This window comes from Centroberyx affinis, unplaced genomic scaffold, assembly GCF_046629955.1.
Source record: "Centroberyx affinis isolate AG114_WGS23_722 - 3 ecotype Tasmania unplaced genomic scaffold, CSIRO-AGI_Caff_v1 ptg000723l_1, whole genome shotgun sequence".
Lineage (NCBI taxonomy): Eukaryota > Metazoa > Chordata > Actinopteri > Beryciformes > Berycidae > Centroberyx > Centroberyx affinis.
The window spans coordinates 275479-301039 of NW_027279340.1; the positions used below are offsets into that span (position 1 = coordinate 275479).

General features: G+C 43.3%; 1 protein-coding gene across 3 annotated transcripts in view; it reads right to left on the reverse strand.

Moving 5' to 3' along the window:
- Nucleotides 1–25561, reverse strand: part of lrba (LPS-responsive vesicle trafficking, beach and anchor containing) — a 194802-nt gene that overhangs the window by 104698 nt on the left and 64543 nt on the right. For all 3 annotated transcript variants that reach the window (XM_071519725.1, XM_071519724.1, XM_071519723.1), the window contains exons 26-34: nucleotides 23903–24039; nucleotides 23063–23170; nucleotides 22797–22938; nucleotides 22312–22669; nucleotides 16043–16221; nucleotides 14193–14277; nucleotides 13752–13885; nucleotides 12730–12791; nucleotides 1626–1690 (exon numbers count right to left, since the gene is read on the reverse strand). In XM_071519725.1, coding sequence (XP_071375826.1) covers nucleotides 1626–1690; nucleotides 12730–12791; nucleotides 13752–13885; nucleotides 14193–14277; nucleotides 16043–16221; nucleotides 22312–22669; nucleotides 22797–22938; nucleotides 23063–23170; nucleotides 23903–24039 — 1270 coding nt within the window. The remainder of the gene's footprint in view (nucleotides 1–1625; nucleotides 1691–12729; nucleotides 12792–13751; nucleotides 13886–14192; nucleotides 14278–16042; nucleotides 16222–22311; nucleotides 22670–22796; nucleotides 22939–23062; nucleotides 23171–23902; nucleotides 24040–25561) is intronic.

The following is a 25561-nucleotide window of genomic DNA, read 5'->3' on the forward strand; positions in this document are numbered from 1 at the left end:
TTATCAGTGTTAATGAAACATGCATGTGTGTGTGTGTGTGTGTGTGTGTGTGTGTTCACACAGGTCAAAGAAACCACTCTCCAGCCCAAGAGGTCAGGCCTGTGCAAAGTGGAACAATAACAGGCCAGAGGCCAGAGAGGAGGGACTTGGGGGCCCGGGCTGGGATGGGATAGGGTGGGGGTGGGGGTGGGGTTAGTGGGGGGGGTTAGGGGCCAGGGGATGGGTGTAACCTAAGCCTGCTGTTTCAGCACAGGGCAGCAGGGGAGCGGAGGCGCTGGGGCCTCTGTAGCCTCTCTGGCCCTGTCCAGGCCCCGCCATCAATAACCCAACCGCTGCCCTTCTTTATGATGCTCTGCGCTCACATACTGTACATATGGACACACAGACTTATGGTGCGTGTAAAAGTGCATGTGAATTTGCACGTGCACGCACATTTCCTGTCTTTACACATCACTGAAATAAGGCTGTAAAAAGGTTATTTTATCATTCGTTTTAACATGTGATACTAGGCGGAAAATGTCAGAAATGAAAGTCAAATTAAAATCAAAAGTTGGCTATAACAAAACAGACTTGGCTGCCTGTGCCTACCATAATGTCTCGATTTAAATGGATAAAGAAAATAATGCCTTGTAAGTTTGGTAGGGAATTCTGATAATGATTTGTGAATGCTTACTTTACTTAGATTTAAATTGTTCAACTCATTATTTTCTGTGCCAAAGGATTGTTTCATACCCGCTATGAACCAGGCCAGAAATGTATGTGTATACCCACGCATGTATGCGCACAGGTGCGCACACACAAACACACACATTCTTTAAGCAATGAGAAGGGGGGTAGAGTTACACGCCCCCCGCTGCAAATCACCACACTTTTACTAGTAACTCCAACTTGACTTATGGTTGCAAGTGAGCAGCCTGTTTAGAGTGCATTACAAATCCTGTCCTCCACAAAGAAGTCAGAGGACTATATTGCTGTTCTCATTAGCATTAGTGTGGATTAGCCTGTGCCAATTCCAAAGGCTGGGGATCGATAATGCAAAGTGTGGCCCTCTACATCTGAAATTGATGAGAGTTCTAAGACTAAGAGGAATTGAAGTGGGAATAGATGAGCCCTGTTAGGAGGGGATGGGGAAACTCATACCGGTGGGGATAATTGAAAGAGCAACAAAAAAAGACAAATAGCAAAAGACAGAGGCAGACAGGAGAGATGGCAGGCAGAGAGAGGCTCGGCCTGAACTGCAGAAACTGACAGAGGGACAGTGGGAAATGAGGGGCGATTTCCCAAGTGTCACAGAGGAACCAGAGATCAGAGCCCCTGTCACCTTCCACCTGGCCCCTCTCCTTTCCCCAAATCCCTCTGGGATGAGCAGGTATTGAATGAAGCCTTGAACTCAAGGGTCCTTCATCCTCACTTCTCCCAAGCTCCTCTTTCCCGTGGCTATTGATTTTTCTCCAGAATCTTGAATAGTCGCCCCCATCACACAGGCCTGGGGGACCTTGGGGGCCTGAGGGGCGTGATAGAGGGAAGGCCAAATTGGAAAGTGGCTGATGGGCAGTGGATGGAAAGATAATGAAGAGGTGCTAGAAAGGTCAACTCTCTTGAATCAGCAGGTCAGAGGAACCTACCTGCCCTCGTTGACCAGCTCGATAAAGGCCAGTCCTGCGTTCTTCTGGATCGAGTTCTGCCATTCCTGCAAACAAACACACACCATGTCAGTGCAGTACTGAATAAGTTATTATAGTGAATGACTTTCACACGGTGCTGTTACATTACAGGTAAGTGGGGAAACAGATGGGCTACATTTAGATGCATAGGGTTAAACATTTTCATAAACATTAAGTAGTGCTAACATATTCCACACCATCTTTCAAGGTCCTTAACAAACAACTGGATCAACTGTCTGGCATTGACAAAGTAGTCCACCAGCTACTATAAACATCCAAACTTTGAAGATGGAAATAATTTTCCCAATGCATGGTAAACACCCTTTTTGAATTCTGTACTAATCAAAAATCGGCCCTGAATAGAGCTATTGCTGAGTACATCCTGGTGACTCAGAGGGTTGTGCTCTCTCTTAAATCTTTTCTGTCACTGCCCACTATGACATTAAATAAAACAGAAATGATCTCAAAAGCGATAGCTACTGCTTTGGCCAGCAGGCTACAGACTCAGCCAGCTAGCTAGTGGAGAGGAGGGAGAGAGCTGCGGTGTGAGTGCATTTATCACATGTAAATGCACAAATTTCCTCCTCTCTTTGACTGGCGTTATGGTTCAAGGTGTCAGTCTAAACAATTAAACCACAGCCGTGTGTAACTTTAAATCCTAAACTTTGAGGGACAACGCAGGGAAGGGAAACTCAGCGGTCATCGTCTCTCATGTTCCGTTCAATATTTCAACACCTTCAACACAACCGTCAAAAGAATAATAAAGCAACAAGGTCATGGGGCCTGTCTGAACTTCACAGTGCTTTTTCCCCTTCTTCCTCTCGGGGGAGATGGAGAAAAATGCGTTAAAAACCTCAGGTTAAAGACCTAAACTACCAAACTACCCTTTTAAAAAAATCATTAATCATAGCATGAACTCACTACACTTTCAGAATTATTAAGCTATTCTAAAAATGTGTCATTTGTTGAAAAACAAATGACACATAAAAAAAGCTATTTTCTGCGGTGGTAGACATAACTGGAAACTTACTATATGGGCTGTAAGTGTATTTTACCAAGGGTTATAGAACTTATAGAATTTTAATATTATTATAGAATTTAGAATTTTAATAATAATATAAAAGTAACCAAAACAAACAGTTTAACTGAGTTAACTAAGAAAAATGTTAAGTAGAAGACATGGGGAATGTGTCTGTGTGTGTGTGTGTGTGTGTGTGTGTGTGTGTGTGTGTGTGTGTGTGTGTGTGTGTGTGTGTGTGTATGTGAGTGTGTGAGTGTGTGTGTCGATGCATGAATGTATTAACTCTGCTCTCATCATCTCTTAAGTTGATAGAGGAAGCTGTGTGTTTACGTACAGACTGCCCTTTCAGTAAACCTAGAGCCCACAGGGAGGAGGATATCAGTGCTACATGGAGGAAGGAAAGATCAGTTTACAAGAATTCCTAATACACATCCAAATGTATTTGTGCATATGTGATGATTTTCAAAACCAGCTCTTTCCCCTTTCAGCACAACAACTGTAAAACCATCAAAACCAATCATACGGCAAGCAAACAGAAACCATTCTTCCGAAATGCCTGTAAACTATCACTCCGTAACCAACTGCACGTCAGAGAGACAACATTCTCACACTTAACCTTAATTCAGAAGTGCTTTTTGTCCTGGCAGACCATATTGGCATTGACCATGTTTACAATACATTCAAAATAGAGAGGGCACAGAGGGAATAAAAGTCTGGGCTTGGGAGTGGAAACAGTGTTTTGGAGTTGAGTACTGGCAGAGTGTTTGTGGCTGAGGCTTGCTTTGGAGGAAGTGTGTGAGAGTAGCCTTGGGGCCTTCCAGTTGAAGGACATTAACCATGAGTGTTAGCCTGTAGCTGTAGGAATAGACTGGACTAGGCCAGACTATGTGAGCTGGATTTGAAATAAACACCACAGGAAGTGAGGTCGGAAATAGGGTCACGCTCTCTCTGGAGAACCAAAAAAACGGCAAAAAATGACCGGGCATCTCTTGAGATTAAATTTCCTTATTGTGATTCCTTTGAAATAATTGGGACTTTGATGCATTTCAAAACAGACTTTAAAAAAATAATTCTATATAAGTAAGTATATAAGTAAATACCTCTTCCGCAGAAATCAGAACATTATCAACTGTAAAACTGCAGCGTGGGGACACAGATAATAATAAAATGGCTCTGGTTCTAAATTATGTTTGACGAACAGCAGAGAGGCCATTGGCATTTCGTGGACACAGAAGAAGGCGATAGCAAGACTAATGGTGTCATTATGGGCTGAGAAATGGGTGTTCTAGTTGAATTAAAGAAGCAATGACCCTGATCAGAGGGACATCTCCCAGTGACAAAAAGGAGCCGGGGACAGAGCAGTGATAGAATATTGGATTTTGGCTACTCTGGTCAGCAGTGTCACGGCTTTTATGGCAGTGATAGGGGCCGTGACCACAGAACTCCTGATGAGAGGATACAAGCAGCCATTTGTGACCTATCACCTTTAACCTGACCTCCTAACAGATGATAGGGCACAGAGCGCGCCGTCCCTTGATCCTGATCAGAAACGAGTCAACATACGGTCTTTTTGGACGAAAAAGGTTCATTGGGGCTGGTAGATGCATGGAAATTAGTTTTAGTTTTTTTGCTGGGACAAGTGTGTGTCCGTGTGTGTGGGTGTGCGTGTGTGTGTATGATTGAAAGTAAGTTATAATCCATTCATGGAAATGCCAGTCTCAATCTGAAGCCAAAAAGCCAGCTCTGTTTGGTCTGTGTTCCATGATGATGGCATTGAGTCTAAACACATATGCCACGCACTTCCGTCATTACAGCTGATTATCCATAATCAACATCTAAATATACCACTACCACTAGTGACAAAACACAGGCCTGCCAAGCAAAATCGCCTTTCAAACATCAGGCTCGCCACAACACAAGGAAAAAATGTTCAAGCACGGAAAAAAGAAAAGCCTAGACTCTCCCGAAAAATAAATAAGTCAGTTGTGCTTTTCGGTGGCATCAGTCATAATCACAAGTATTTGTTGTTTTGAAAGGCTACGGGAATTCAACTTTAGATGAGACAACAAAAGCATAAATCCTCATAAGCGTCAAATGTGGCACTAGAGCGTCCAGTCAAAATGAAACGGCCTGAGAGTCACTGAGACTCTTTTTTTTTCTAATTCAGGAAAAACTGTATATTGGAGTTAAATTCAATTACATGGTGACACAGGGTAAGACTGCAGGGTAAAACACAAAAAAGCTCAGCAGATGCAGGAAAAATGCATATGTTTTCAACATGTTGGACATCTTCAATGGATTAAAATAAAATTTGTCGGTGACAACTGAAACAAAAATGTGCCTATGACCATTTACATATCAATAACAGGTGGTGGCATATTTTGACATTTTAAATTAAACGTTCATATGCTGATAAGCAGAGAAAAAGACAGACAAGGAAATAGTTTATTGTAGTTGTGTGACACGAATGTTGATGAACAGAGATCCTATTCAATGCTCAACCAACCAAAAAAACCAAAAAAAAACATGTTTTGCAGTAAATAGGACAAAATAGAAATGAATGTTAGGGTAAACTAACAAATATGTTATCGATCATTATCCTTTTGGCTGATTAATGAGGAAGTTCATTGCTTATTCCTGCTGCTGTCTGAAATATGTGAGTGTATAACACTGGTGTGTGTTGACTCGAGCTCTCAACAATCCACATGTGTGCTCAGATGCTATCTGGTTTAAGAAAAACATACATCTCAAACAGACACTTGTATTGGTGTTTCCGTGATCAAATTAACAACTAAAGGAATATTTCCTCATGTCCAAATATTTATACTGCAGGGACTCCAAAACCTCATGGACTTTGATTCCTGCACTAACACTATGTAAAGAAAAGAGTGTGAAAAGAGGGCCTGTACCCCCTTCCTCCAAACAAACAAAAACATGTTGGGACGTTTTATGCAACATGCTCTGAAGGTAGCAGTCAGTCCTATACTGGTTATTTTTTCCTAGCTAAACAGGAAATTTGTTAATATTAATATTTGATAATACTAATAAACATTTAAAACAAAATAGATTTTGCTATTCAAATAAAATATTCACCATATTGACCCTATAAACATTATGTTGTGCTTGAAAATTATTTTAAAATTCATTTCTGAGGGATTTATTGTTTGATATCCACACAAAGTTCTGTACTACTCTTCTAAGTGGAACAAAAATGTGAAGATGGAAGATAAAATTTGTATATGTAATTCAAAAAATATCTTCACTTAATTTGTTTTTGGTATGTTTTTTCAAAATCATTCTAATTTTATTTTACAACAAAGCGGATATCAGATTCTCTCAGTGGGGTTTAGGGAGGAATCTGGAATGAGAATGTCCAAGTCGACTGTTGAACATGTGTTTCAGTTCTGGATGGTACTGATGTTCCAATTCCTGAGGAAAATGAAACCATCACTCCATCTCACAACCTACTTTTCAGAAATGGATGTTTCTTTCATTTGAATTTATTTATTTTAACAAATATTTATAGACTTCTCTGTCCAGTTTGATACAACAGAGCATTTTGCATAAGTTTGTAGCACAACAAAATGTACATTTTGATGATCATTTTGTGTCCCGTCACGAGAACATGTAGTTGATGAATTGTTCTCAATATAAAAAATCATTTTCAAGATGCCCGATATTAAATTAATCAATTGATTGATTGAATATATACAGTATAGTATAATTAATTCTAATGATAAATTATGTTAAATGATATGATATATGGTGACCAAAAGACATTGAAATTCAGGCTGTCAAGTGGTTCATGGATCTGTCTGACTGCAGACAATTTTGAAAAATTAGCTGTAGGCTATCTAGGCTATATAGACTAGGCTACAATTACAACCTAGGAAAAAATTCACAAAGCATTATTTTTGCATTATTTTTCCCCAAATTTGTAAATAATGGTGCCAACAAAGTCCAACAAAAGTGTCCTTGTGCTAAATGCATACAAATACTGTATGTGGCATAAAAAGACAATAGCCACCTAATTATATTACACAGGACAAGACTCAGAAATGGAGGGCAGGACAAAGTAGCCACCTACTGGCACAAGACCCTCATTACACAGGACAGGACACTAAATTACAAAGGACAGGAAACTGCACAGGACAGGACACAAAATGATCACACCCCTACTGCTAATGTTTCCAAACCGCTGAAAAACCCAAATGTCAAGTCAAGTCAATTTTATATTGACTTTATATTTTATATTGTATTCAAATGATACAAATTCTTAAAAAAATACTATAAAATATAAAAATATCTTCAATAAAATGCAATAAAGATTCAAACAGCATTGGGGTAAGAACGGTGGCAGTTATGTATGACTTTTATCGACTAAAATAATAGTATACTTTTTTGCAACACAAATAATAAAGGCAATTTTTCACAACAGAGGCGAGTGAGCTAGCTAATTAGAGCAAACAGAAACGTCCGGTAAAGAGGAAAATCACGATGCAAAATACTGTAATAATATCAATGCTTTGTCATTTGCTTTTTTGGCTTGAGAACAAAATGTTTTCTAGCACCTTCCTCCATCGTTTAACAGTTGAAAATGTGAGTAGGTAGAGGGAGATCAGGAATGTCTTCAAATTCCGGTGGGCAGAAAGCCTTTGTTCCAAAACAGAGTATGGGCAGGAAAGTGAGTTTTGAAAGCCAGAACTCTCTTCACCTGGTGAAGCAATCACTAAGTCACTGGTATTGAGCAACATCCCTATCAAACCCCTGCAGATACATAATGGTTATTTTCTGCTATGGAACAGTAAAAGTCTGACTCAGTGCAACTTTAAATTCTGCAGTGGGCCTCTGAAGTGTGATCAGGATTGAAAGGACTGAAATCTGCTATTTTAACAGTCAATCATGTCCATAATTGGAACATTGCTTTTCCCTGATCAAAAATGCATGGAAATGTATGGAAAAAGTTCAAGCAGCGGCCCAACTGTGTATATAGACCGAAGAAACTGAGCAGCTAACTGAATATCCAAACAAAGACAACATTGTGCATACACAAAAATATATTCTTTCTCCAAATGGTGAATATAACTTTTGCTATACACTATTCTCAAGGAGTAAGCCATAATATAAATTTCCACCCCAGAGCGAAGCTGAGAAGCCCAGAACCTATTTTATCAGCAGGATAGCAAGGGAGAGAAACATAAGAATACATTCCAAAGCCTTATAACTTGGGACCTGTCAGGTAAGAAAACATTACATTAACAGTGCCTGTCAGGAGGAGAGGGCTCTGTCAGGGAAATTCATTTATTTGAAACACGATTACACGTTGTGTATAAATAACCAACCATTCATGCCACTTGGGGCCCTGCAGTCCCAAGCCACTTGAAGCTAGCTCACAGTAAAAACGGTTGGGAGCCAAATTAAAAGCCACTCAATTTTTTAGGAGTCTCCCGTCTGATTCTCCCCTCTCTGCTAGACTTCACTTCCTGTCAGGAAGCACCCCCCGCCCCCCAAACCCCCACCCGCCCCGACACAACGCACCCGCCCCCCCCCCCCCCCCCCCCCCCCCCCCCCCCTTCTGGCTGCATAGCTGGCATCGGTAGGGAGCCTGCAGAATTAAGTGCCAGTTGGTGTTACTCTGTTTTCCCTGAGTCTCGCAGGAGAGTACCTTTTCAAAGAATGTACAGCATGATATTATCCTCCCGACCGGAGCAGAGGGGAGAGCGGAGAGGGTTTGGTAGGGACACCGAGCCGCGTGGCATGGCTGTAAAGGGGCACTGGAGGAGAGCACTGGGTGAGTGGGAGGAGGGAGGGTGGAAAAATAATACTTTGATTTGCACTGATCTTGAACCTTGTGTGTGTGTTTAGCTACACAGTGGGGTGTGGATCCGACTGTGAGGAAAGTGATGGGGAAAGTATTTTTGTCCCCTTGGTTTCACCGCATTCCTACCCACTTCTCTCACCTCCCTCGGCTCCCTAAGTGGTTCATACAACAGGCTCTGCTCTTGACCCATCAAAGACTTAAAGGAGAAAGGAAGAAATATGTCTATTGACAGACATGGTTGTCACACAATTAAGCAATTAATTGAGGAGGTCAATATCAGCCTTCACCAATATATTAAATACTCCAAAATAAGTCACTAAAAACACAACTTGTGAAAAATTAATGAAACATCTCAAAAGTAGATAAAGGCTAAAAAGACTAAAAAGTAGATAAAGACTAAAAAAAAGTAAATGTTACGCCCAAAAAAGAGAATCTGAATGGTGGCTGCATATTTTGGGGCCACTAAGCTACCAATTGCTTGCCTGGTTTCTCAGATTATGGTATTGATTGTGACCATGTACTCCCGACCTGCTCCCTGACTGCAGGGGGTTAAACTTCATGGCTCCTCCACTCTCTAGTTCTAACCTGGAGGTCAGAGGGTCAAGGGTCAGGAGAAGCCAAGTGTTTGGGGGAAGTCAATGTCTCTCTGCCCATTGACTGGGAAAGAGGTGCCCATCTGTTAAACAGGTTAACTTTGGCGAGACTGGCTGTGGGAACATATGATAATGCACAGTCATTGGATTAGCGGTTTAACATTGATGTTATTGAATGGCTATTAAAGGATTATCTAGCATCAATTGTCTGGGATCAGCCAAACAAAATAGTATTTGTTTAGGTGAAAGATAGTGTAAGTCCCAGCCACAGAAGCTGAATAAATCAATCAGTCTAAAGTGAAGACTTCTACATATCAAGGATTTAACAAGGGTGCAATTCCTGACTAGTAAAGATTTTTTTTTTTTTTACATTTAGACACACAAGATGAGGATATCATGCAACATTACTTTTTATATACAAAATTATTTTTGACTAAAACAGTTGACAGTTTTTGTTTTTTTTACTGTGAGCAAGAGCAGTCCCTCTTATCTGGTCTCGACCATCGTGTAACCAGTGCCCCCCCCCGGAGCTCTCTCCTCCACCTCCCTTCCCTCCACTCCATGTACAGGATGCATTTCTGATAAATGGCAGAAGGATGGATGGGCTGACAGAGGGGCCGGACAATAATGGCTGATCTACAGGACACAAATGCAGCTACTGAGGAGATTTATGGGCCTCCGCTGATCGTGGACTGTCCAGTATCCGATGAGATGATTTCTCAAAGCCCTGACCAGCAGCGAGCGGGAGGGGAAGCTCTTTCTCTTGTCCCAGCGCATTATTTATTCATCTGATGTTTTGGGTGGAAGTCCCTTCAAGAAGTGCACCCAGGAAACAACACACTGGCTGTAAATATGACAAAGGTGGGGGAGGGGGGGGAGTGAGAGAGAGAGTGAAACTGTCAAGACGAATTAGGGGCATGGGATGAGAGGGAGAGAGGCTCTTTACATGCGAGGCCTCAAGTAGACGTATGGTTGTCCTGTGGAGGACTCTCAGATGATATTCATGTAATATGCAAGGCCTACTTTGAAGAAGCCATCACATGCGATTACCTGGATGGAGAGGATGTCTTGATACTCACCTAAATAAATCTCTTCTCCAATAAGTTGAAACCATTACTTCAACACTTAGAGCATCACAGATTTGTTTGAATTGCCCAAAGGACAGAGAAATAGATTACTGCTAAATGTCCTTTAGAGCCAGTCATTTTTATAACATAAGAGAAATGCAAACAATAGGTAGCCACAAAAATATTTTGCTTCTGGTGAGGCACCTTTTTGTGTGTTTTTGTGACATTCTTGCTCTCCGTCTATCCATATAATACATTATATGGATTATAATAATTTTATGATTGGCAGAAGTATGACTATTCTTATTTGTAAACAGTGTGTACAGCTTGAATTGACTCTTGAATTGCCAACAGTAGCAGACGCGGATAAGTGGCAGCTCTGTCTACTGTATTGAACGGCACTCTGTTACAGCGATATGATCATTAATCCTCACTTTGTATATGCAGTAGTCCATATGAGGATCAATATAACAGCCGAGAACAAGGCAACTTGCCACCCCAACAGTTAATGTCTGATCAAAATGGCCCTTTAATTGGGAGCGCTGTGGTAGTTGTTTAGAAATGGGGCACTATCAAACGGCGGTTTACAATCCTCTCCTCAATGCCAGGCTGATGTGGCCGCCAATGCAACTTTCATAGGATCCCTGATTAAAAACTCCTCTGCGGTCCCTAGCCTCCTGACCCTTGACCCTGGCTCCACTCCATCTCCAAGCACGGGAAATTAATTAAAATTTCACTGAGATGGTATCACATCGCATCTCTGATGAAGAGAGAGGGGGGGAGGAAGAAAAAAAAATCAATCAAAATCGTCTCCATCTCCTCCCTCCGCTGGCTGGCTTGTAGGCAGGGGAGAAGGCACAAGATGGCCGCTGAGGCACTTCCTGTGGGAGAATTGAGCATTTCCTGTGCCAGAGGGCCCCGACAAACTTCGCTAAATAATGTCATCAATCATGGCACTGGCTCACTCTCACTGCCCCACAAGAAGGAGAAGAAACACACACAAATAATTATACATTGTAATTTAGCCCAGAGGAGAGTCTCTCCCTGTTTTCCCCTTTTCCCATGGTGAAAGGTAGAGCGTATCACCCCCTACCTTCCACCCCCTCCCTTTCCCCTCCACACAACAATAAAATTACATTTGCATTAGCTGTGAGAGAATTTGGTTGGATGATTTATTGAAGCAATCAGCACTACACTGGCCAATCCCTGGTCTCCTCACTGAAAGAAGTGTGTGTGTGTGTGTGTGTGTGTGTGTGTGTGTGTGTGTGTGTGTGTGTGTGTGTGTGTGTATGTGTGTGTGTTTGGTGTGGAGATGGGGGGGTGGCTTGGAGCTCAGTAAAAGGAAGAAATAGCTTGGGCTGGGGACCAAAGCGAGGCATGAGCTGTGCAGCGGGGCAATCACCAAGATTCTGCCTTTGATTAGATTAGCATTAAACAACACCCTGACAGATATGACAAATAGGTGCATTAGAGCCTGTCATTCTTCTCTCTTTGGTTTTCTATCTAGCTTTCACTCCTGCTATTCCTTAGTCTCTGGACGTTGGGGCTCACATTCCCTCCGTGCGTCCTACTAGCCCAAATCTATGCATAGCCACTGACACCCAAACGGATGTGTAATCTCACTATATTACCTTTTTAGAGAAGAAGTGAAGTGAATAATGGGAAGTAAATAGGGTGGAAGGGTTAAAAGGGGGAGAAGGGGAAGGAAAGGAAAGCCAGATGACAGGCGCTATTCCTTTTGAAAATATAGCTGATAAAAAAGGCTAGTGCGGTGGTGAGAGAGGTGTCATTAATCAGATGTGTTTTGGTATTGGAGATCTTTTTGTTTTTTCACGAGGTGCTTTAAATGGTAAAGACTCTGACTATCTGTTGTCCTTGTCATTGGATGTGTATATGAGTACGCTTGTTTATGTGTGTTACACTATGAAAACAAATATCTCTATACAGCATAGATATACTTTGCATGTTTTCACCTGCGATGCATTAAAATGTGCATGTAAACTACACAATGTGTATTAACTAGACTACTAGCTTTCTCTGGACTTGTCTCTCTCTATGCTAAGCAGCCGTCCTAGAGTGCTCTATTGACATCCCTGATCATTGATCTGCCCACGCCTGCTTATGATCCCCGAATTAGTATTCATGAATCCAGCATCAGCTAAATAAACTTGGCAACAAAACACCTACAAGACAACAGAGAGGAGAGGGATAATCAATGCAAAGCACCATCAAATCGACATTATCCCTCCTCATCAGTTTGGCCCAGGCCACAAAGGCCAGCACCCGGGGTCAAAGGTGACACGGACAGGTCGACCACCCTTGACCCACGAACCAATATCGGCAGCCAAAGATGCCTTCTCTCTGGTTTCTGCCCTCGCTCAGGGACGAGGTGAATGTGGAAACGGCCCGAAGGTAGACAAGGTAGTGTGGAGGGAAGATAAGGCACTGGATGGCCCACTGTCCACTGCGCTGTGGATTTACTGCACTCAAGGTGAGCCTGATAAATCAGATGGGTGGAGAAGCGGAGGACAGGGATAAGAAGAGATAAAGATGCCAGACTTGCCTGTGAACACAGCAGCATGACCAGCTCCACCACTGAGCTGCTGGACTTCATACACACCAGGCCTGGAGAGACGCAGGGAGAGGGGGTGACATAATGGTTGGGTTAAAACTGTTGCACATTAGACAATAAATGCAAATTATTTATTTTGGCTTTATTTTGGATTTCATGAAATGTTTCTTCTGCATCAATATGTTTCAAGGTGTTTTTGTTGGAAAACAATTGTGTACACATGGAAACACATACACACACGTTCTGTGCATGTGCACACGCAAGCACACACACACACACGCACACGCACACAAACAGTCAGACTGGGATTACCTAACCTTGTGCCATCTGCAAGGGAGCAGATAGTATTGATGGGCCTAATGAGCCGACATGATGTTACTGTAAACTAATACATATTTGGGCCTTGTATTACAGGCCGAGACTTGGCCAGCATATGTCCCATTGATCCCTAATGGTGAGCCCTGGGCTTTTAGAGGGCAGGGGGCCACTAGAGTGGCCAGAGTCTGCTGCAGAGGCACAGACGGAAAGAGGGGAGAGTAGCCTTTGGTCTTTCAGTTGCTCTTCATATGACACAGAGACACATGCACCGTCACAGATGCACACAAACACAAATGCATGCACAAGCACACACACACCTCCCCCTGCCTTCTTTTCAGGCCCCCCTGCAACTATCAATCAACTTTCCATTTTGTTTGGTGGCAGCAGACATCCCAAACACTCCTATTAGTGGCCTAGCCTCTGACCTGGCCCCCTGAAACCTTCAGCAAGACTACTAGCTCTCAGCTCAATACACACTCAACACAGGATTGGATTAACAACAGCCCAGGGATTTTATTGCATTTAAATGAGGACATCACTTATAAAAAATATACCATCCTTAAGGTTTGTCAATAATGAGGACAGAGTGAAACATGGGATGAAGCACAAACTACACAAACAGTGGGGACAGGCAGAATAGCTTGTGTGTATCTGTACCAGTGTCTGTAGCTTGTGTTCTATGGTATTGTACTCACTGGTTCCCTCGATAAGGAGCTCCTGCCCGTGGCTGCCCAGCAGGGTCCGAGAGAGGAAGGGGGCAAAGTCCACAAAGATCTCCCTCAGCAGAGGAGCCGCTTTCTCCAGAGCGTGCTCCAGACGCTCTGAGATACTGGAGACACATACAGCACACACACAAACACACACAGTACATGAGCGAAATTCAATCAGTGATCTTGCGCTACACCAAAATAAATCTAGAACACGCTACATTTCAAATAGAACATTACATCTGAAAATTTGAAGTTGGATTTTTAAGTAATATTTTAAAATAGATATATATTTTGATGTAACTGGAAAAAAATGGAATAGGGACAAAGTGGAATAGCTGATTGTGTTTGCTTGTGTGTGCGTGTCTGTGCGTGTGTGTGTGTGTGTGTGTGTGTGTGTGTGTGAGAGACAGAGAGAAGATGAATCACCTCATATTGGGGGCTGTGTGCTGGGTCATGGGGGAGAGTGCGGGGACAGATGGCAAGCTAGTGCTGGCTGGAACCTGGCCTCCTGCTGCAGGGAGAAACCAGAGAACTCCGTTATTAGTCTGGACGTTGGACAAGAATAGGACGCTGCACACACACACGCACACACACACCAATACATTACACCACCAAGGGACAGGGTAGCACCATAAATCTGTGTGCAAACGCCCGTCTATGAAATAATACAGTGGTCCCCATTCAAATGTATAGAATAGGGGGATTTATGGTCTAATAGGACAAGTGCGCTGTAAGTATAGTGTAATTTTATGTGTAGATAGCGGATGATGTACTCCTGGCACAATATGTCTTCCCTATCACTTTACAATTCAGAGGTTTCCATAGTGAAAACCAAACACATATAAATGTGGAACATTTCCATGCCATACATCAGTCGCAAACATATTTTGGGCTATAGTTTTTTGTGGAATGCATATTTTAAAATTTCATCCACAGTGTTGATTTGAAGTGAACATTAAACCGAAATGTGCAATAATAGGTAAGTCCATATCATTATCAGCAGTATTCTCAGTGCTGCACCTGTGTTGGAATGTGAAATCTGAAAAAAATGTCTGCTATTTTTTAAATCGTTTTTATTCATTAAGTCATTACATACCAATTTACCCCTCCGGGACGTTTTTGTGACTGTTTCATTATACAACTAAAAGGTGCTTTACGACTTCATTCTGGAGACAGAGGCACACAAGGTACAAAGTCCATGTTTGATTGATCTGGCAGTAAATTCACTTCACTGTGGCTCATAAATAAGGTAATGCCCAGCTGAATATGGAGGAGGGGGATTCCTCTGGTGTTTCGGTAGGCTTGTTTTTCCAGCCAGGACAGTCTCCAAGCAGGGATAAGTCTTAAGGAATGACAGCCAGTGTAGTGTTGGCTGGAATGTGTGTGTGTGTGTGTGTGTGTGTGTGTGTGTGTAAGGCGTTAAGCAGCGCCATGTGGGCCTGCTGAGAGTATCCCACTGGAGCTGAAGTAGCTCCTTCAAACACAGAGGAGTAAATGAACTCATCTCCATTAGTCCTCCCACTGCCCCCCTAAAACACACACACACACACACACACACACACACACACACACACACAAAACATATTTACTCAAGAACACTTTACTCTTTCACACGAAGTCATCTACGTATACAGCTTTAATAGTGATCATTATTCACATGCACACACACAAACGCACTTAAACACACATGCAGACACACACACACACATCCTCAGCCTGATTCTATATGCACAATCTCCTAAAACACACAAACCCCTCTTTCAAGTGACTCCCTCCTCCTCTCTTAAACACACACAGACACACTCCTCAGTGAAACAACATTACACATTCATATATACACACACACAAAGGTGAAAAGAGAAAATGTTGACCATCTGATCATTATTTACCCACTTTCACCACTGAATCTATAGAAATAACTTCATCAAGTTGCTATGGAAAATAGCCATGCCTTTGATATATTATAAGTAATGTAAAAACTAAAATTAGCGCCATCTCAACATCAAAGCCTAATATTGCTAATATTAGACTAATGTGTGTGTCTATTCGCTCAATTTAACTCCAATTCTGCTATGTTCTCCTCTCTGGACTTGGCAAAGTAGATTACATTGTATGAACAGAGCATTATTTTTCTGTCAGACACACAATATCTGAATATTGACTTTTTCTCAGTAGGCTCATCCAGGCTTGGACTTAAAACAATGCATTTCCATAGCGTGCGTGTGTGTGTGTGTGTGTGTGTGTGTGTGTGTGTGTGTGTGTGCGTGCGCTCTCACCAGCTGCAGACTCTGCAGAGGTGCTCTGGGAGGCGTCGCCAGCAGAAACCACAGCAACGCTGTTGATAGGTGTCCCACCGGACACAGAGGCAGCAGTGGCTGTTGGGACGGGGGTGGTGGCTGAGGAGGAGCCTGGAGATGGCGTCATGCCCACTTTCTTGGGTGCAACGACAACACTTCTGTAGAGAGATGGGACAAATTATTCATTTCACTGTTAACTTAACAGGGCTATTGTAAGAAAAATGCTGATGGTGCCAGTTCATAGCAAGCCTCATAAGACTTCCATGTGTACAGTGTGGCTGGAACAACACCGATTCCTTCATCAACCCATTACACTAGAGGAGTAATTAGGGGGCGATTTTCCTGACATGCAATATTTTGGAATGGCCACATCCATCTTCCCTCAAATCAATGGGCTCCCTGCAGCAGTCAGTCATCTGGACTAATATGCTATTCGTTTGGTAGACCATATCTATTTCTAAGACAATAATATGGACCTGTGGTGACTAGTGCATTTCATTTTGCTTATTGACACACAGTATCTATTTTGGGCATTACTGGAACAAGAGATTGTTTGTTCGTCTGTATGACTTTTGAGAAAACTCTGCAATATTGGACCACTACTGCAGTCTGTCTCTGCCTAAGCACCTTGAATTTTCATGGGAAATGCTTCAAGAGGCTGGATTAGAAAGTGATTTTATGATCATCATGAAAAGGCATTTGTAATTACAGCTACCTACTGTATACTGTACTGAACTTTAATACAAACAAAAGAACATAAAAGCATAAATAAGAGCATATATTTCAGTGACAAAGGAATTTATCACTGCAGGATCAGTACTGCTACTGATGTCTCTAAAAAATTTGCTTAGATCCCACACTGAAAAGCTCCTTTCTGATGCACCTTTTACAATTCCACCACACACTGTGTATACCAACCAGCACAGGCTTCTTGTAATTAAATGTAATCCTTATAAAATGGCAAACACATACAGAAGCGTATGTTTACACCCCATCCACCGCAATTAGCCATAATTGGTGAGTGAAACCTCGTATTCATCTGTTGTGCATATATTCCCTGGTTAACAAAATCATTCTTGATATGAAAAACATGTAAGTAAATAAAATGGCAGTAGGCCTAAACAAGGCAATTCTGAAGTTAAGCTTTGAGGTTGCTTCTGAGAAGAGTACAAAAGAAGACCTATTACAATATACTGAGGCAGTAAAGAAAACATATCAAATGACAAGTAATGGCACTGCAACAATAATGCTCAAAGATCTAAGGTGTGCACATGATCAAGAGCATAAAGAATGATCTCTGATTATGTTGTCATCAATACCACCAGTACCAAAATAGCTCTTGTGCAACACACACAGACATATGGATGTCATTTTGTTACGGGATGCCTTAAACCCCTTTTACCTTGTTAGCTAGCATGGCATGTTGATGTCTCATAGCAATAACATTTTTGCAATCTCCACTTTGATTTACAATTAACACAATAGATGTGAGCAAAGCCTTGCTATGTATATTCACCTTGCTTGCCAATACCTGTAGAGTTATGGACAGAGATTATAAGGTATATTACAAGACAATATAAAATGGCAGATAGAACTAGCCCTACAGCAGGAAAATGGTCTGTATATCCACACTCTGACTTCAAAGTCTCTGAGCGTACATGAGGTGCATAGCTACTTTTTCTTCTTCTTCCTTAAATCCCCAGACATGTGGGTACTATGGTGTAGAATGCACTCTGCACATTTGGCCCTTGATATACAAGTTTCATTTGACAAATTACAAGATCATTGACAATTAGATTAAACGTTTTTACAGTTATCTGGGTAAGTATAATGCTGCTTTTTTTAAATGCTCCTCCTGCACAGTAATGGGAAGGGGCTCACACAGCGATGTGGTGCGACACAGTGGAGCAGACCTGTTCTGTTCCCATCCAGCAGAACAGTGGATGGGGAGGAGAGCAGCATGCAGATAAGCTGTCAGTTTAGACCGGGGCTCTGACAGACCACTGGCCGTATCAAAGAGAGCCTGGCCCTGCTTATCAGTGCTGACACAGGGAAAGCAGGGTCTAATCACTGGCTACTGCTCCCTCTCAAAAACACAAACCAATGCATGCTCGCAAAGATATGCATACACACATCACATGCACAGACACAAATTTGACCACATGAATAAGAAAAAAAACACAGTAGCATACAGACATAAGGGATGAGAATACATTCATGCGCTCTCTCACAGTCTCACATGCATGCTCACACACACACACACACACACAAGGGGATAGTGGGGTCTGGCTCCCTACAGTGCAGACAGATACCTGGCTGAGGTATCAAAGGCTGTTCTCGGTTGATTTAAGGGAGCAGATCAGATGTATTAAAAGTTACTGTGGATGTTAAACACTGACTGCTTTTGACCTTGGAGTGATCTATGATTCGGGAATAATATAGCTGCCTGAGGATCACAATAGTTTGACGGTTGTGTTTGACATACAGTATACACGCACACACACACCACTATAAAACCGTGACTCCTGAATCTATTTAGCTACACCAACCAGTTGTTTCCGGGTTTTAAGATGGGTCAAGACTGATACATAAAAACTGAAACAGTGGTAGACCAGAATGAAATCAGTGCTGTAAGCCAGACAGAGGGTACTGTAGAGATAAATGTATCTGGTAACTTTTGTCTGTTCAGATAGTGAGTAGACTGGGTGGTGGTATCAGGGAACAAGGGCGGTGCTGATGTGAAGCACCCCGGGGTGTCAACTGCTCGGGAGAGAGACAGAGGACGCCTGCTCCTTCACTGGCCTTGTCAGAAGTAGGCTGTGTGTGTGTGTCTACATATTTGTGAATATATGAGCGTACACATAAATAGAGTAAATGCATGAGTGTACAAGTGCGTGCGTGGTGTGTGTGTGTGTGCCAGTGAACATGTCCATGTCTGTGTTTGGCCTTCCATCTGTTCCCCAGCAAAGGCCCGGTAAATTATTCAGCAGGTCATTAGCCACACTTATCGTGAGTGGGCTGCCCCAGTCGATTAATCAGCCGTCAGCGGCCCCGCTCGACCCACAAACAGGAGCCGAGGGCAGTGTGTGTACAGTGTGTGCATGTGTAAGCTGGGCCGAGGCTGAATTATTTAGAGGTTTTAACCTACACTGGATAAGTGCAGTAAACACTGTGATTCCAGTAATCTCTGCTATTTCAGGTGAGTCAAGTGCAAGAATGAGTAAGAAAGTGTCAGTGGTTAAGTGTGAGTGTTTTCTGTGTGTGTGTGTGTGTGTGTGTGTGTGTGTGTGTGTGTGTGTGTGTGTGTGTGTGTGTGTGTGTGTTCACACACTTATGTGTAGAAGTACCATCCTCTAGAGTGTTAACCTCACGGCCTATTCATGTGAAGGAGGGAGGGGAGTGTATACCCCAGCAGAGCTTTGATCACCCCTTTCACCCTCATTTTGTGCAACCTTGTGTATGTGAATGTCCAGAATGACATTTATTTACCATACACACACACACACACACACACACACACACACACATGTGCGCACGCACACACTACTTCCCAATCAAGTCCACAACATCTGACACTCTTGAGCTGTGATTGGATGATGATAGCTGGAGTGGGAGGGGCATTACCTTGATGACATCAGTGATTTATGAGGGGAGCAACAGTGACCTTAGTGCCAAAGAAGTGTGAGAATCGCAGAATGTTTTTGTGTATGTCTGTGTGTGTGCGTGTGTTGTATGTGTATACAAGCACGTGGTGTGTATACAAGCACATGGTGTGTATGCGTGTTAGAACTGCATTATGGGGCTACTTGGATCTAATTAGCATAATACCACAACCATACAATAAATCATCTACTCATTCAAGTATTCTGAGGTATTGTATCAAAATGTACATCCATGCAAGTGTCTGCTTGTAGCATTAATACATAAGACACATACAAATGTCTGAATTTTACAATTAACAAGACAAAGTTACAAAACAGTTAGTTTGCCAGTTTGATGCAGGCTCACCAGTGAGCTGGTGTGAATCCCCATTTGTCTGTGCTATATTCCCATTAGTTCTGCATCCTTCTAACACTTTCATTTACCAAGAGTAGTGTGGAAAAGGAAAAGGGAGGCAAATTGCCTTCACTCAAAAAGTTGTGTTTGTGTCTGACATGCTTACCCTCTTTCTAAGCAGAACATTAACAATACTTCACCAGCCAGCTCAACTCATCTGTATGAGGGGCCTGTTGCCAGGAATGCAAACAACTACACTATGTATATCCCAATGTCTAACACACATATTCTGCTGAACCATGCAGTCTAAATCACTGGCTTGTACAATGACACTGTTTAGCTCTGTTTAATGTCAGCAAATATTTGCAGACTGGCTGTCATAACAGGGGCATGGCTGGGAAATGGATGGGAGAGATCCAGCGGGTCTCCGCTAGTAAATAAATCAGAAGGGATACTTCACCCCGCTGACCCACCCTAGTTTTTATCTGGGAGATCCCTGCTTTTTCCATATATTGGTCTCGTAAATCCAGCCCCCCCGGTCCAGCAGAAAGTTGCCATGTTTTGACAGGAGATGTCAGTGTAGAATGTCAGCTCTGGCTTGTATTGGTGTCACTGGAAGACATACAGGTTAGTGGGTGATGCTCAACAGCGTTAGACCAAGAGATACGGAGTCATTACAACAAGATAATAAATACCGTCAGAATCTACTAGCATGGTAGTTGCAATGGGCAAGGAGTGAGAGACAACAGGCCGAAAGAGAGTGGTAAACTGAGAAGAGGAGGGATTTACAAGAGTACAGCTAGATAATATGGATAGTAGAAGGCTTTGGTCCTGGAGGCATCAAAATAACTTGGCACCTCAGTGTTGGGGTCTGGAGCTAGGGAGGACAGGTCCTGGTGGGAGAAGGGCATGCATGTGTGTATATGTGTATATATGCATGTGTGTGTGTTCATTTGTGAAGCCTCGAGGACTCCATCTCTTCTCAAAGGGGGGGTGCCGGGATAAAAGCGCACTGGCCGTGGCTGGGCTGTACGCCTTGCATGGAGGGGCTCCCATCGGCAGAGAGCGAGCTGTTAGTCTATGTTCTCCAGCTCTCCTGACGTCCTCTCTTCCTACTGTGTGTGCTCAGCGGACAGGAGCCAGTCTAATCCCCCTGATATGAGGAGCGCCCTGAGACCTGACAAAGCATTCCTCAGATAAAGACACACGATCACAGAGATGCCTCGGAATTCCCACAGTTGGGGGTAGGTGGACTCTGTGTGTGTGTGTGTGTGTGTGTGTGTGTGTGTGTGTGTGTGTGTGTGTGTGTGAGTGAGAGAGAGAGAAATGGAGAAATGCTTTCTTCAGTACACCAGAACCTTGACTTGACTTCACCCCCGTGGAGGCTTCTTTCTCTCTACTCTCTCTCTCTCACCCCTTCCCACTACCATCACCTGCCCCCCCCCCCCCCCTTCCATTTGCGAACGTCTGCCTCAGAAACAACGCTCCAAATGCAAACCAGACCGGTGTCCGTCCTCTCTCACTTGGGCCCGTCTGTGGCTTCAGTACCCGACCATGCTTTTCTCGCCACCCCCTGACCGTTCGCCCCCGCACCTCCACGGGGAATGCAATTTATACATCTTTTAGTACCAGAAAGTGGGTGATAGTCCCGCAAAGGCTAGACAGGGAGAGACGAGAAACCAGGAGAGATGAAAAAGAAAGCCATTAAATATCAGTGACATGGTGAAAAGAAACAGCTTCCTGCCAGCCTCGTCTCTCCGTGTCTTTATCCCAGTCTGTCCCACTGGCAGACATGCCTCCTGTTTTGATGCGTTTTCCTTAAGACAGGTACTTTGTAAGGCTGTTTGTTTGGGTCGAGGACCGGCACTGACAGCTAAAAGAAAGAGCAATGTGAGGTGGAGGGAGGGAGTCAGTCAGAAGATTCACCAGTTCAAAAAGGTTCCTGTTGCGGAATGGTTTTGATGCTGCACCAAAGCCTCCTCTGAGGTTACCTTTCAAAAAGTCAAAGTTAGGGTTGGATAAATGGGATGACATGGTAAACTAGATTCACAAGAGGATACAGCATATGGGCGCTTGAGAAACTGATCAAGTTGTCAGGTCTGCACCCATGTCAACAGCTGGACAGGGAAATTTTCACCCACATTTTTCCCACCAGAATCACCCAACTGACTGTGCAGGAAAAACAATTTTCCATAATGAGTATATGAGTATACTGTGTGCGTGTCAATCCATGTGTGAACCTGCCCCCTCACCTATCAAAGGAGCGGAACTGCATCGCCGGTTCTCTGGCGGCGTCGCCCACGCTTCCTAGAAACGCTGGTGGCAGCAGACTGGGGTCCACCGTGATATCGTCGGCCGGAGTGCTCACCAAGCTGCGCAGAATGTCCTTCACATTCTTGCCCTTAGCATCACCGGACGCAGCGGGTCTGACCTCGGAGGACAGTGTGGACAAGGCCTCTGAGATGGCGTCCGGGCCGTGAGTCACACCGGAGGATGACGACTCCGCCTCGCTTGCCGCGGCTGAGGCATGGTCGTCACCGATGCCGGAGTCATACCGCCGAAGAGACACACCGTTCTCCACGTCTACCCCGCCAGAAATGGCACCACTATCTGAGAAGACGTAAATAATAAAGAAATATAAGGAATAAAGCAATATCAGCCATGCATTATAGACACACCTCGCATGCAGTATTATCTTCCTATGCAGAAGTAGATTCCAAATGAAATTGCTGTGTACCTGTGCTTCTGGCAGACTGGGAGCGCTGAGGGTGTTTCTTGTCATTGTGGGGCTCCAGGATGTCGCGGTACTTAGACACCATGAGGACTGAGATGAAGTAGACCACGGCGAGAGCCAGGAACTGAGCCTGCTTACTGTCCTCCTGAAACAAACAACATACACTAAAGAATCTGTATTTGTGTCCTCTACAACAAGGACCAAAACTGAGAGAAGCGTTATGTGTGTTGTGTACATGTGTATGAGAATGTGTGTGCTGCGCGACTCACGATATCTCTGAAGACGACGGCCCTGAGGCGGTTAATGTCCATGTCCTGAAGCAGCCGGTCCAGGTCTCTGACTGGAGACATTCCACCTGTCACTGCATCAACAGGACTCTATACACACACACACACACACACACAGAAAATATCATAATCACCACACTGAAGAGTATTCTTGTCTACAACTTGGTTTAAGTATGAGTGCAAACTGCACATGCACTTTTACACCAATCAGGATGTTTATTAATCCATGTGCACTTCACGGAGAAGGGTAAAGTTTCGGGACTTAGGGAAGCTATCCCTCCTGGGACCATGTCCTTAACATAATGGCTTTTCTATAGAGCCACTGCATTATAAATGAGCTTTTACACACCAGTTTCAGGGAAGAAAAACATGACTTTACTGGAAGTCACTGTATCAAATCAAAGGGGCAATGACAAAAGGCCTTGTCTAGTGTAACAAATAGCAGCCAGTGTGGTAATACAATAAGATATGAGCTAATGCAATAACACTTGGGTGTTGTTTGGCGGGAAGCACAAAGGGCAGAGCTTCTTCTGGTTTACCAGAGTGGAGCAGGGAAAACAACAAAGGATAATGTCCGTAGTTATTTTTAAGTGGAAGAACTAATTCTAATAATAGTCTATATGCAAACCATTAGGAGAGGAAGAACAAATTACTGAGAAATTACAATGGGGAGGGGGAAATATCAAATAACAAAAACAGCATATGTATAATAATGGGAGACACCTGGGAGACAGAAAGCAAATTTAGAAAAAAAAAATACAGCAGAGCAAGTGTAGAAAAGACCTAAGATAATGAAGTGAGGAGGAGAGCTGGGTTACTTGCCTGAGCGGCCATGGACTTGGCTGTCCCCAGCAAGGTGCTGGGCATGGCTCCGTAGCTGCGTGCTGAGGGTTCAGTGCCAGGCTTGAACAGGGCGTGCTGCTGACACTCCAGACAGTTTCTCACTGCCATAGCACACACTGGGGAGGAATGGAGAAAGAGATATTACATGACATCATATAAATGGAATAATTTCCAGAGAAATACACAATAGAACAAGAAATGGTGTCCCTAAAAAAAACAAGACGTGCAAAAAAAAAAAAAAGTAGAATCAAAAACAGGCTCATGAACTGAGAAAGGTACAAGAAGAGCTGCTGAGAGAGACAAAAACAAAAGAGAAAAAGAGGGGGCAAGACAAGGTCAGTGCTCTGGCCAACTCTGGCAGCATCGTTCACTCTTCTCTGCTCCACCTCTCCTCCCAAGGTCATAGTGCGAGGGTGTGCTCGTATCACATCCTCTGTGTGGAGCTCCTATAACAAATGACGCTGCTAGGGTGTGCACATGCCGAGCATGCAACAAGATACATCTTTCGCCGCAAAAAATATTTGTGGTTTGATAACTTTCGGTAGGTTCAACACTGGCACACTTACCATTTCCAATCTGATGTATTGCTCTTCTGTTTGAGCTTTTTTTTTTCTCCCCCCCCCCTACTACTTCGTTCTGTACTTGACAACTGACAAATGTTAACTCTGAGCCGTTTAGATTACAAGGGGGGGAATTATTCCGTCTGGAAATGGGCTCGCTTTTTCCATTAGGACTACTCATTCATACGACCATTTATAAAAAGGAAGGGGGCGGGGGGGGGGAGGCTAAAACCTTGTTACAGTCTCCCAAAATCAGATTAGGTGCCAGCAATGGGGAAAGCATAGCTCATCAAATATTCATTTCATAACGGCTGCTTGCTAAAAGTGGACTTGTATGGAGGCATCACTCTCCTGCAAAACCCCAACTGTAGCAATGGTAGTTGGATAATGTCTAAGCTAAGAACCGCTGTTTGTTTAACAAGGTGGCATACAGACAACCATTTTGTTTATGTCCTTCATAGTAATGAGTATCTAAAAGCAAAAACGGATACCTGGATATGCACCGTTGCCTAAATGGAACAAAGTATGAAGAAATTATTTAAATCAATGTACTAAGTATTGCATGACTTTCTCAGTGTGTGTGTGAGTGTGTATTGTGTTGATTTGTGTTAGTTGGGAAGGTGCGCCACATAAAATGAATAATGTAAGTATTTCAATATCTTTTATTCAGCTGGAGCGGGGCTTGGCTCTTGAGGCTGACAGAGGAAACTTTAATAGCCTGGAACAGAAGGCAGGAAAAGGCCTGGGGCTACATTGCACTACAGTACAGCCAAGGCCATTATGGAGAACTCACTATATCATGATAGCAGCCATTTTAGAGTGTTGCCATGCAGTGGGGTTATAATAACAAGATAAGAGCGTGCTGATATGAGCAGAGTGAGAGAGACGGGGGAATGAGAGCAGCCGAGGGAGACGGAGAGGAAGAGGGCAGGAAAGAAAGAGAGAATACAGAAGGGGGGGTCAAAAAGGCTATGGGGAGCCATGACTGGGGCTGATACAAGAGCCTACTGCCAGCTGATATGAGGAGGATCGATGAACAGGGGAGGAGAGCGGGGTGGGTAAAAGGAGGAGATAAGAG